This window comes from Asterias amurensis, chromosome 9, assembly GCF_032118995.1.
Source record: "Asterias amurensis chromosome 9, ASM3211899v1".
In the NCBI taxonomy this organism is placed as follows: domain Eukaryota; kingdom Metazoa; phylum Echinodermata; class Asteroidea; order Forcipulatida; family Asteriidae; genus Asterias; species Asterias amurensis.
The window spans coordinates 21,398,848-21,411,482 of record NC_092656.1 but is presented as its reverse complement, the minus strand read 5'-3'; the positions used below and the strand labels follow the sequence as shown (position 1 = coordinate 21,411,482).

The following is a 12,635-nucleotide window of genomic DNA, read 5'->3' as shown; positions in this document are numbered from 1 at the left end:
TAATATTTAGGACTCTGTACCCGAGTACAAATGGGTTCTAGTTAGAGCTGGGGAGTAATCTGCAATGGACTGGCATCCTATATGCAAGGGAAATCAAAATATTTTCAGTCGTTCAAATACCAATGAAACCAGGTATAACCTCCGGCCTGATGAGCCATTCTGTCTTTGGAAAGACTCTACTACTACTGTACTACTGTATGGGAAAACTCATGAACAATAACAACAACGTTAATACCTCCTTGGGAACATAATATACCTACTTGTGAATTTCACAGAAACATAGCAAGTGGCATGATGTACCTGGAGGAGAAGAAGTTTGTCCACCGAGACCTCGCTGCCCGAAATATCCTCGTCTCCGACGAAGACATCGCCAAAGTATCTGACTTCGGTCTGGCCCAGCACGATCGGGATCTTGTCGAGAAATCCAAGATCCCAGTTAAGTGGACGGCACCAGAGGCTGTCAGAAATAAAGTAAGATTTATTGATTTTCTTGATAAGGGTTTATCCCGTGTTCCCGTGTTTCTGTTTCACATAGCAAGCACCCTTGTTTAAAGGCAGTGGACACTATTGGTAATTACTCAAAATATTTATTAGCACAAAACCTAATTTGGTAACTAGTAACGGGGAGAGGTTGATAGTATAAAACATTGTGAGAAACAGCTCCCTCTGAAGTGGAGTAGTTTTCGAGAAAGAATAAATTTTTCCACAAATTTGATTTTGAGACCTCAGATTTAGAATTTGAGGTCTCGAAATCAAGCATCTGAAAGCACACAACTTCGTGTGGGGAGGGTGTTTTTTCTTACATTATTATCTCGCAACTTGGACGACGAATTGAGTTCAAATTTTCACAGGTTTGTTATTTTGTGCATATGTTGAGATACACCAAGTGAGAAGACTGGTCTTTGACAATTACCAAAAGTGTCCAGTGTCTTTAAAGGTTTCCTCAGGCTTGCGCGCTACAGTGATTATGTTCACTTAAGATTCATCCTTGGTTTGAACGTGTATTCTTTTTACCGCATCATGTAGCTGTATATCCTGACATACAGGAAGGCAAGCCGTTGTACAACTTACTAATGGTTTATGTCTACATGGTTTCCTGGTACATTACATGTATGTTGAACACGTATGTGGTGTCTATGAGTGGTCTGGTTACATGTAACAAGAGCACTATCATTTGCTTTGGTTTTTAATAATTTTAAAGACTATCATTAACCTCAAGTACACTCCTAAATTCTCTGTCAGGAAGTTCTCTGACTTTGCAGGGTATTGTATTGCAGTTTCAAAATAAAAGTTGTTTATCATTGGGCAGGGCTTACAAACCTAATAGCCAAGTCAAAATATTTGGGTGTTGAGCTCCCAAAGATCAGAGGCTTTTAGGGTGTGGGAGGGTCTCTTGCCAGAGACAGTAGGGATCCTTCCTCATTCTAACAAATGACACCATCTGTGAGGAAATCTGTTGGACTGTCATGATAGTGGTATGCCTGATTCCTTGAATGATCTAGTAGGATCCTTCCTTCCTCTAACAAAATCCAACACCAGACAGTCAGCCAACACCCAAACTGTTGAACTGTGATTATGGTTCTATGCTTGATTCCATATGAAGCATAAAACAGAGTTAAAGGTGGACTATAACAGATTATTGATATAGCCAATATTACTATTTTTGTACGAGAAATGTAAAATAAGGACTGATATTTTAGTAGTATTCAATAAAACCTTTACCTTCATGCAAAAAAAACACAAATTCGCGCGGCGTACTCCGACCCAGAAAACTCAGTTTCGGCAAAAGCCGGTGACCCACGAACCATTCATACACAGTGTGTGACGTCACACCACGTACCGAAGCTCTGTACACAGTGTGTCAGGTCGATCGTGTGCGTGCATTTTACACGTACATTGAATGTGGAATAACATCGGACACTATAGGCTGCATTTTTTTGACACAAAAAACAGCGAAACTGTCCGATGGCAGCGGGTCTTGGGAAAACCACAGTATAGATGAGGAAAAGGCATTTCAGGGAGGCACTTCAGAGGAAAGTGAGGGCTCTAGCGATAAGGGGAGCTCACCGGACGAGAGAGAAGCCGAAGACGTGTTATGAGTACATGTAGTTAACCAGCCCGGAGACGATGATCGTCAGGCCGAAGACGATGAGCCAAACCCTGATGATCGACGGCTAAAGACAGACTGGTAAGGCCACAAAACGTTTCATGAATTATACTGAATGATGCTTCGTTTGATCAGTTTATTTCTGCTCCCAAAAATAGTTGAAGGCTATCCTTGACTAAATTAAAACATGAACGAACATGATGGACAAGGTTTATTGTTTACCTCCATTCACGTTATAATACATGTATGTGAACAACACATGCACTGACTTAGGCAGTAGAAATGTGAGGGGAGGGGTAATTTTTGTCTTGCGTTTTATACTTTGTTGGCAAAATTCATACATTATCAATTTAAACTGATATTGTAGATAACCTATGTTGTTGTTTTTCTCCACCAAGTAACTGCGTGGTGGTTGACACATGTGCATCTACACAAATATCTCATGTACATGTATGTAACTGCTACTTTGGATTATGATTGCCTTCTGGCATGGGTATAGTTTTAAAGCAATTCAGGTACACACATGCAATATTAACACTTCACCATGCAACCCACAAATCTGTTGTTAATAATTTTGTATGAATTCTTTTGTTAATAATTTTGTATGAATTCTTTGTTTTGTTTTACAGAAAACACTGCAATGATGATTATCAGCAAGTGGTGAGCTTAGGACTATCTTGTCCGTTCAACCGCTGCCACTGACATCATGTTTGATGGCAGAAACACGAAGGACGTTTCCAAACCCTCGTGTACAGTACAGTGGAAGGATTTTCGTATCCACCAACGGATTAGGCAGCTTTGCTTTGGTTTATTTGTCTTCAGTCGTAACAATTTTCCAAGTTATAATGATCCAGAGGGAGTGAGAAATAATTTGATAAGCCATAATAATTTACGTATAAATGTACATGTATATTATTTCATTTTGTTCCTTTCAGATGGGTGGGTGGTTCAAATTGATTAATTTAATTTGAACCACCCACCCCTCTGAAAGACACAAAATGTAAATTACTACGACTTATAAAATTAGGTGTGTGGTTCAAATTGATTAATTTAGCACTTATGTGCAATAAACTTGTCCCCTGTTGTCAACAATACACTATGATTAACATGGTAACAACATTCAACTTGGTTAGCAGAAATATAAAAACAAAACAAAAAAACAGAAGCCATGTACACCTCCATAATAACGACAACACTAAAACTGTATGTATTTGCAAACGACAATAGTTTATTTTTGAGTTTAAAATATCAAAATTGAAAAAAGGTTGCCTAGTGATAGCGAAATCATCTGAACATTCCATCATCAAAAAAAGTTAACTAGACAACCCTGTCAACGCCCCTCCCCCCAAAAAAAAAGAAAACCTAAGCCATGTTATGTACCTAGTTAGCTGTGGTTCTCTTTGTAAATTGTAAATTAAGTTGTACATTAAAAGAATATAATAAAATCATTGTGTACAGACCATGTCATTCTGTTTTTAAACAAAGATGATTGTACTACCCTGGTTACCCCCCCCCCCCAAAAAAAATATATATAAAAAATAAAATAAAAACCCACATCAATGTGTACAAGCTAGGGCCCAATTTCATGGATCTGCTTACTGTAAACAAAGAATCGACACTTGCGGAAGCAGGAAATTCTGTGCTTACGTCAAGCGTGTTTCACAGGTTACCAGCAAATTTTGCCTTTTGCGGGTCATGGGTGCATACTTGGTTTATACCAGGCATTCTACGCTTACAAAGTATTAAGCGCAGAAATTTAGCCTTTGGACGTAAGCAGAGAACCGTGATCATAGCGCACATTTTGGTGGTGAACAGATCCATGAAATTGGGCACAGGTCATTCTTTCTTCAAACAAAGTTGAACCCACTACCTTTGAACCCCCACCCCCCCCCCCCCAAAAAAAGCTGCATCCTTTTCCAGTTGGTGAAGGTTGATGTCGATGACACGGGGGTTACACATCAGCTGCGGATGGAGTTGTTTTCATGTCTTGTCACCCTGCTGACAATGAACAAGTGCATTGTGCATGCATTCTATGCGTATCTGTTTAATGAAAAATAAAAAACAAAACCAAATAAACGTTATGTGGGATTTCTTGAAAATTTACAAGGCAGAAATACAATCTCGGAAGGTTTGACGTAACACCATGTACTGACAATCTCTCTTTGAGTTGGCGTAGTTTTAAAAAGAACCTTACAGGAGTTAACGCAAAACCAGTACAAAAGGAGTCCACATGCAACAAAACCAAGGGGGCAGGTTTTCTTTATGTCAGATAGAAAACATGACCTCCAACCACCCCCCTCCCCCAGATCTACACCTAGTACAAAACTGTTCAGGTACAGATCGGGTGGGGGGGGGGGGTTCTTGCGATTCAACACCCCATCCCCTCCCCCCCCCCCCTCCACCGTAAACAGTTTTCAAAGGGGCAGCTGAAAAACTAAAAATGAAGAAATCATCTGATCCTCTGAAAATTTGCATGCATAGGCCTACTACTTACCTAAAGTGCTATTGAGAATCTTAGGTCTCCATTTCTTCTTCTGGCTAGCATGTCTCTGTACTGCATTGTCTTCGTCCTGCATTCTCATTGTAGTGTAGAGCTGCGAGTTATTTCTGTACAAAAAAATATAAAAACAAAAAATAAATAAATAAATAAAAAAACTAGTGCTGAAAAAGAACTGGCCTTATTTTACAAATGCAAATATAGTAAACACTCCATAATTAACCGTGCCAAGCCAATAAACACAGCTATAGGAAAACTTCATACTAAACTTCTCTGGAATTGGTAATTCCTGAATTAGGAGGGAAAAATTCTGAATGACCATGGATGGGCAATTATATGGATGGGAGTTAGAACATATTTTTGAGCTGTGCCTTAAAAAAAAAGCAAACAATTCTTAGGCAGCTTTGGCAAAAACAATGTCCAGCAATCCAGTATCGACCAATATAAATACATGTCCAGCAATCCAGTATAGACCAATATAAATACATGTCCAGCAATCCAGTATAGACCAATATAAATACATGTCAGCGAGGCCAATAAACTGTTAACTGTAACAATCAACTTTTTAAATGGATTAATATAGTGTTCACACATGGTTGAGCATGAACATGCCAGAAAGTGTAAACCAGGGCATAAACATGCCTAAAGCTCTTGGGTGGCTACATGGATTCATCACTCAACAGAGTCAATACACTATGTAGCTATTTTATGGTAGTCGGGTCAGATTCAGAGCATGAAATCGTGTCATTTGACAACAAGATGATTGTTCCTTGCATGAAAAGGGTAGAGATTGTTTACTATTTTTCTTATTACAATTACATGTACATGTATTGGGCCTGAATTAATAATGGAGATAGTTTCTCAGTAGTAGATTTGTAAAAATTATTAACAAGTACTTACCAGGCTTTTCTCCCTCTCTTTTCTGTAATGCCACTTGATTCTTTTGCTGTTCCACGGCCACTTGCGACCAGGGCCACGGCAGAGGGACCCCGCCGACGTCGTAGCATGCACAAGCAGCACTGGCTGGGGCCTGGTTGTAGAAGATCCCCCTGAATTCTCTCAGTGCTTAGAGGTTTAAATTTCGGAGTCGATCCAGGCTTCTTACACAAACTTTGAAACTTCTAGTGCATCCACAAACAACCAAATAGTCGGCAGTATTTATAGCTGATACATTAGAAACAAAAAGCTTCGTAGCACACACGCACGCCTATAGTGTGGATGAAAACGCATACACAACACACGGAGTAACATGGCGTAATCTTTGTTTACTCTCGTTGCTTCATGGGTATGACATCACCATTTTTTGACCGCGTTCATGACGTCCGCTGGTTTACAAATCCGCTTGGATTTCAGTGTTGGTTTAATAGCCGGGAACCAGTCCAGGGCGGGAAATTTCAAAATCGAAGAATCGAGGTCAAATTTTTTCGGTCAAATTGTAGCAAAATTATTTGGAGAAAAACATGACCACAACAATGAATTGATAGCTGAACACAACATAAACAAGTTCTGATAGTGATTTTAATGTAGGAGTACCATTATAGTCCATCTTTAAACAAAACATGCAGATAGAATTTGTAGGGTTAGGGGTTGGCTAGGTTTATTAAAAATGCCAAGTGATAAATGATCCACAAGGGAAACTGACTAGGTACATGTAAATAGGGAGACCACTAATGGCTAGATATCAGTTGTAGAGCACCAGGACATTAAACTGGAGGACGTTGGTTCAAATCCTGCTCTAGTAAAGTTTTCTTTGTTCAACCCCACCATGATATATGGGTTTAGTGGCAGTGTCATGGCCGAGCAGTTAAAGAGCACCGGATTCAAGCACTGGTGTTTGATCAGCAGGGTGTGGGTTCGGATCCCGGTCGTGACACTTGCTACATAAAATTGGGGAGGTAGTGCTTTCTGCTCTACCGGCCAGGCTTCGAATTGATGATACCCAAGCCTACATGTACATTCGTATGGACTGTGAAAGGGGTAACCCTGTTTCAGCCCTAGGAGTAGGTGGCAACGGCCTCTGGACAAACATAATTGTAGCCCCGAAGTGGCCTTCAGGCCTTGTGTGTCAGGCAACTTGCATAAAAGAAAGAAAAAAAGAAAAAAAAGGGGAAAAAAAAATTGAATTGATTGTTAAATTGTTTTGTTCTTTTCTGCACAGCATTACTCCACCAAGTCTGATGTGTGGAGCTACGGTATTCTTTTGTGGGAGCTGTACTCATTTGGGAGAGTTCCATACCCACGGGTGGTAAGTTGATACCAATAAGAAGTACAGTTTGCTATTTCCATTGTCCTGTTTTCTTTTGATGAAGAGTATACTGTTGGAATTGTGAGATGAAACTGGCTCTCCATCAAATGAGAATTATTAGATGGTTGTACCCACAAGTTAAAGAGAATTGTGAAATGTTTGTGAAATGTTTGTGAAATTTTAATACATGTAATTCTCTTTGGAGGGAGTTCTTTATAGATTATTCTTTGCCATTATCATGTTTGTTTGCGTGACGTAAGTCCACTGTAAAGGCCGAGTCACACTGCAGCGATAATGAAAACGATAACGGGTCTGCAAAGAGAACGCATTCTATTGGTTGAATTGCTTCATGCAGGACGTGCCCACGCTCATTCAACCAATCGAGGGCGTGCATTGTTAACATTCCCGTTTTTCGTTCTCGTTATCGGGGCCTGTGTGACCGGGCCTTGAGCCACAACGACTTTACACAAACTGACTCCAGTTATTACCAGAAGCCTATATAGGAGTTGCATTGAGTCATCCCGACGAGACCAATTAAGAACTCACTCCTTGGTTGTAAAGTAAATAACAACACTCTGTAAGGTTAAGCTGATTTTCTACCTTACGCACCAGGTACAATGTAGTAGTTTAAAGCAGGACAGTTCTTTTCAGAGATAACAAGTCTCCCGAAAATCTACTCCGCGGTAGTAGAATTTATTGCAAGGCAGTTCTCTAACATGTCTAAAAAATAAAAAATAAACCTGGCATTAGACACACACGCAGAGTAGTATAATTTATTGCAAGGCAGTTCTCTAAAGAACAAAATCTACCTGGCGTATAGACACACACATGGTGTTACCACAAACCAAACATGTATACTCTTGTCATTCTTCATCCCACCAGCCCGCTGATAACGTCATAGTTTTTGTGGAGGACGGCAGCAGAATGCAACCCCCGGATGACTGTCCAGACAGTATCTTTGATGTCATGCTCAAATGCTGGGAGCTGAACCCGACGAAACGGCCTACTTTCTCGTCCATTCAGCGGAGGTTAGAAGATTTGAAGCGGCAACTACTGACTGATACAAAGAAGATGGAAACAGATTTCTAGTGTCGGACAAGTTTGGAAGCTTCACTCTGAGATTTCGCAGACTTGAGTGTTGTTTACACGGAGATGCAAGGGAATCAATTTGAGTATTTCGGGGGGTTACTACTTAGAACATGGTGCTGAGCACTCATAATGGCCGAAGAAAACAACATTTTTGATCGGCGTTCAAAGGTTCATTATCTCGATATTTGGTTTTTTAACCCTTAATTAAACTACGCACTTAAAGGCAGTGGACACTATTGGTAATTACTCAAAGTAATTATGAGCATAAAACCGTACGAGTAATGGGGAGCTGTTGGTAGTTTAAAACATTGTGATGAACGGCTCCCTCTGAAGTAACGTAGTTTTCAAGGAGTAATTTTCCACGAACTTGATTTCGAGACCTCAGATTTAGAATTTTTAGGCCTCGAGATCAAGCTTATGGACACTTGGTTCACATAGCAAGCAACCTAACCTTGTTTACTAGGTTTACTCAGGCTTGCGAGCTAAAGTGATTAAGCCAACTCAGGAGGCATCCTTGGTTTTAGAAATATATAATAATTTACCTTGTAAGTCTGCCACCCCACCCTGCATTTCCGATTGGAAAATTTGTTTGTAATTTTTTCTTCAGAATCCTTTTTCTTCTTTAATGTTTCACAGTTTTGTTTGTAGTTTTTATCTTTTTTTTCTTCAGAATCCTTTTCTTCTTTAATGTTTCACAGTTTTGTTTGTAGTTTTTATCTCTTTTTTGTGTGTTTCTACTGTTTTTCAGTGCTTTCCATTTAAATAATCCACCTGAATACTTTAAAATCATTTTTGAAGTGATTTTTTTTTAATGTATCTGTTACTTAAATTTGGCCAGAAGCGTAGAAAGTATCAAGGGTAAATATGTATATTTTTATTGTTAAATTTAAATAGCAGAGTAAAATGAGATGTCCAATGCCTTTCATGATTTTTTTGTTTTCAAATGCAAAGTTAAGATTCCTAATAGAAATTTAAGGCATATGAACAAATTAAAAGTTTGTACAGAACACACTGATGCTTAGGTCTTACGGAGCACTGGTACCTACAATCCCGGCCATATCTCGTTGGGCCCCCCTGCCCCCTTTCAATGTTGGTTCCAATTGCCGATTGTGTTCTGAGTTACAGTTCCAATTGCCGATTGTGTTCTGAGTTACAGTCAAAAATGAGCGGGGGGCGGCGGGCGGGGGACAAATGTTTTGAATGTGAATGGGAAGTGCACAGGGAATTTTTGTAAACAACGTTAGGAAAGGGTGGCCCAAGCATTTTGGCCGGGATTGTAGGGCTAACTTGCAGATTGGCCTAAAATGAATAACAATGCAGTGTTTTCTTTCTGGCTGCTAAAGTATTAGTACATGTATTATTACGTGATCTACTTAACCATAACTTACATGTAACTTCTGCTGATAGTTCCTTATCTCAAGGGCAGATCAAATATTCTACTAAAAAGTATTTTGTTCAAGAAAATAAATGTCGTTACTGCAATTCAAACGTACACACACTGTTATCAACTGGCTTTGAGAACTGTGTTTTAGCATACTAGACTACTCTGCAATGAAGCTCCTTTAGTTTTTACAGTAGTTTGAAAACTTTGAACTGAACCAAACAATTTTTAAAAATCATGGCCTTTTAAGTTCATGTTAGTAATGTTTAACCATTTTTTTTAAAAAAAGCCATGAATTATCGTTGTCTGTGCAAGACATAATATTTTCAGTGTATTTATTGTAAAGTTTGGTCCCAAATGAAGAAATCGTTCGTTAAATGTTAGGATGTTAGAAATGTGTATATTTTGCATAAGAGTATAAGAAATGGTGTAGTTAGATTATTATAATTATATGGCTATTAACATTCACTAGTAAACCGGGCATTTGTTCAGTTTTTAATGGACTGGTTGATTAAAGCATCAAAGTAATGGTTCTGATAAATAGTGCAAAATTAGACTTCAAAGTAAGATGATCGCTGAGTTCCATTGACTGGTGCTTTGGCTGTTGGAGGACTACGTACATTATATACTATGCAAGTCTCTGGCATTGGAATATCTATTCAAGTTAAAGTGCACAATTTTGTCTTCTTTGATCGCTAAAGCAGTGAACGTTGGAACAAATCATTTGCACAAAATGTTCCTGTACACCAGAGATTTGGAAGGTTTATTGTGGCAAATCACTGATCAGTTAATTCTTCTCGTAATGTTGTTGAAAATTATTACAGGTATTATTATTATTATTATTTTTGTTTTACCATGAGCAGCTTTTCTGATCAATATATTGCAGTTTGTTTAAAAACAATTTTTTTTTTAACTAGATGGTGGGATTGTATCTACTTATAAAAACTTATACCATTGGTCATTTTGGTTGGTAACAAGTCTGCAACAGCTAATTCTTTTGTCTCATAAAACTTTTATATATGAAAATCGCTTTCTGCTAATCTGTTTTCGTGAATTTTCCAAGACCCAAATTGATACTTTACAAAGTAAGTGATTTACAAGGATCCTTCCTCACTCTAACAAAATCCAAGACCGTTATTAGAATTCAACACTCAATCTGTTGAACTCATTCAACGCGTTCTTCAGTCCAACAGAAGCATACAAAACATGCAATTGGATTCCAAAAAGGTCATAAAATTATATGTAGTTTGTGAAATGTATAATCTGTATAAAATTACTTAAATTAGATGGGTAAAGTTTGTCAAACACTGTTTCAGAAATGAAACAGTTGTCGTTTGTTGTAAGAAATTTAATGGTTCTATTTTTGTACATCTGTGTTTTGCTTTTAAAAAAAATACTATAGATTAGAAATAATTACTTGCCATTTACTCAGAAAGACTTAATTAACTAAAATTACACTAAGTTTTTGTTTTACTTTAATTTTTTGTTCTTACTTTAGTGTTACAATTTCGAATCCTATTGGAAAATTGTGATACACCTGTGTCAGATGCAATTGTGTCCGCCATGCAATAATGTCCGCTCTGGACACTTTTGCATATGCAATCGTGTCTGGGGTTATGCAAAAACCGTCCGGCGGACATTTACATGACCGTGCGCGCAAAAGCGAGCGTGCATGCAATGAACCTACGTATATGCAGCAAGGAATAATCATGTTTTTTATGATAGCAGCGAATACCCAACGGCCGAACATTTCCCATGTCATTCATGACATGCACTTAGCTTGTAAAAAAAATAGCGAATGTGTTCCGTCGACAAAGGGCGTTTAATTTACTGCAAGGATGGTTTTGCGTGGGAGTGGACACAACTGCATATGCAAATGTGTCCGGGCGGACACAATTGCATAATGCATTATGCATTATTGCATTATTTTTCTGTTCCGAAAGTGTATAATGGCTTTAACAAAAGAGAAGGCACCTTTGTGCTATTTCCCCTTCAAAAAAAAAAAAAATCAAGCTTAGGTACAATTGTTTGGTTTTCTTTTTTTCAAGAATTGGCCTGGAAAATGCATCACTGCTCAAAAGAAAGATATGTAAATGTTTGAAAAACTGTATGATTCAATGAATATTTTAAAGATTCTTTTTGTTTGAAAGGAAGGTTTAAAACAAACTTATATATTCTTTGCACTCATCTGCACAATAGACCGATCCATTAAGCCCCGCCCCATTTTGTATTGACCGATCACAACCTATTGTGCAACCAAAAGTCAGACAAATTAAGGTCCGACATGCTTCGTATGCTTGGCGCACGCGGCAGAGTTGTGCAGAGTGGCATTGGAGAGGCGCACGTATTCTTGCTCACAAGTGCGTCGTGGGCGGAGCCTAATGGATCGGTCTATTGTTTGGGACACTTGAAGTGCAAGAAAAGGGACAAATGAGTCTATTGTTTCTATTACTGTAGGGAACTATTGGTCCACCCTGGCAGTGAACAACGAGGGCATCAGTTAACACGACAGAATAAATTAGTGTGTCATTGGGTTTATAGATTTTAATTTTAATTTCCCAAATAAACAAGAAAATTATTTCTTCCTTTTTTTTTTCTCAACATTGTTTTAACACCAACCACAGTTGTTCATTTAATTGTTGTATCTTCCTAATTATACTTGGGTGCTAGAATTTTTTCATCTTCCAAACTTTTACATAAAATGTACTTCATAAAATTTAGCAAAGGTAATATTTTTGTTGTTGTCTTTCCTTTTTTTTTTTAAATAAGTTTGAAAAGAAAGTGTCAATACTAAATTGATGTAAATCTTTTGTGAATCGCAATCCGAAAAAAAGCTATAAATTAATGCTCAGTATTTGTAAATAGGTTTTGTTGTGTGTTTGGCATGGGATAATAAATACAACAAAGTCATGTAATTTTTACAAAGTGTATGTCTTTTTTCATTATTTTGTTAATTAAAGGAACACGTTGCCTCGCATCGGTCGAGTTGGTCTTTGAAAAACGTTTGTAACCGTTTTTTATAAAATGCATATGGGTAGAAAGATGTTGTAAAAGTAGAATACAATGATCCACACAAACATGCCTCGAAATTGCGTGGTTTTCCTTTTACCTCGTCGACTAACACGTCGGCCATTTATGGGGGTCAAAATTTTGACTCCCATAAATGGCCGACCATGTTAGTTCGCACAGTAGAAGGAAAATCACGCAATTTCGAGGCAAACTTGTGTGGATCATTGTATTCTACTTTTAAAACATCTTTTCAACCATATGCATTTTATAAAAAACGGTTACAAACGCTTTTGTTTTGACCAACTCG

At 38.1% G+C, this 12,635-nt stretch overlaps 1 protein-coding gene and 1 long non-coding RNA gene across 2 annotated transcripts in view; one reads left to right on the top strand and one right to left on the bottom strand.

Annotated features, from left to right (window-relative positions):
• LOC139941857 (tyrosine-protein kinase CSK-like) overlaps positions 1–12,238 on the top strand; it is a 28,111-nt gene extending 15,873 nt beyond the window's left edge. The window contains exons 10-12 of the mRNA XM_071938489.1: positions 276–471; positions 6,763–6,849; positions 7,732–12,238. Of these exons, the coding sequence (XP_071794590.1) occupies positions 276–471; positions 6,763–6,849; positions 7,732–7,938 (490 nt within the window). The 3' untranslated portion in view covers positions 7,939–12,238. The remainder of the gene's footprint in view (positions 1–275; positions 472–6,762; positions 6,850–7,731) is intronic.
• Positions 3,315–6,155, bottom strand: LOC139941859 (uncharacterized). Its single transcript, XR_011786634.1, has 3 exons — positions 5,505–6,155; positions 4,602–4,714; positions 3,315–4,147 (listed from the first exon to the last, which is right to left on the bottom strand). It is a non-coding gene; the product is annotated as an uncharacterized lncRNA (long non-coding RNA).
• Positions 12,239–12,635: the final 397 nt, after the last annotated feature.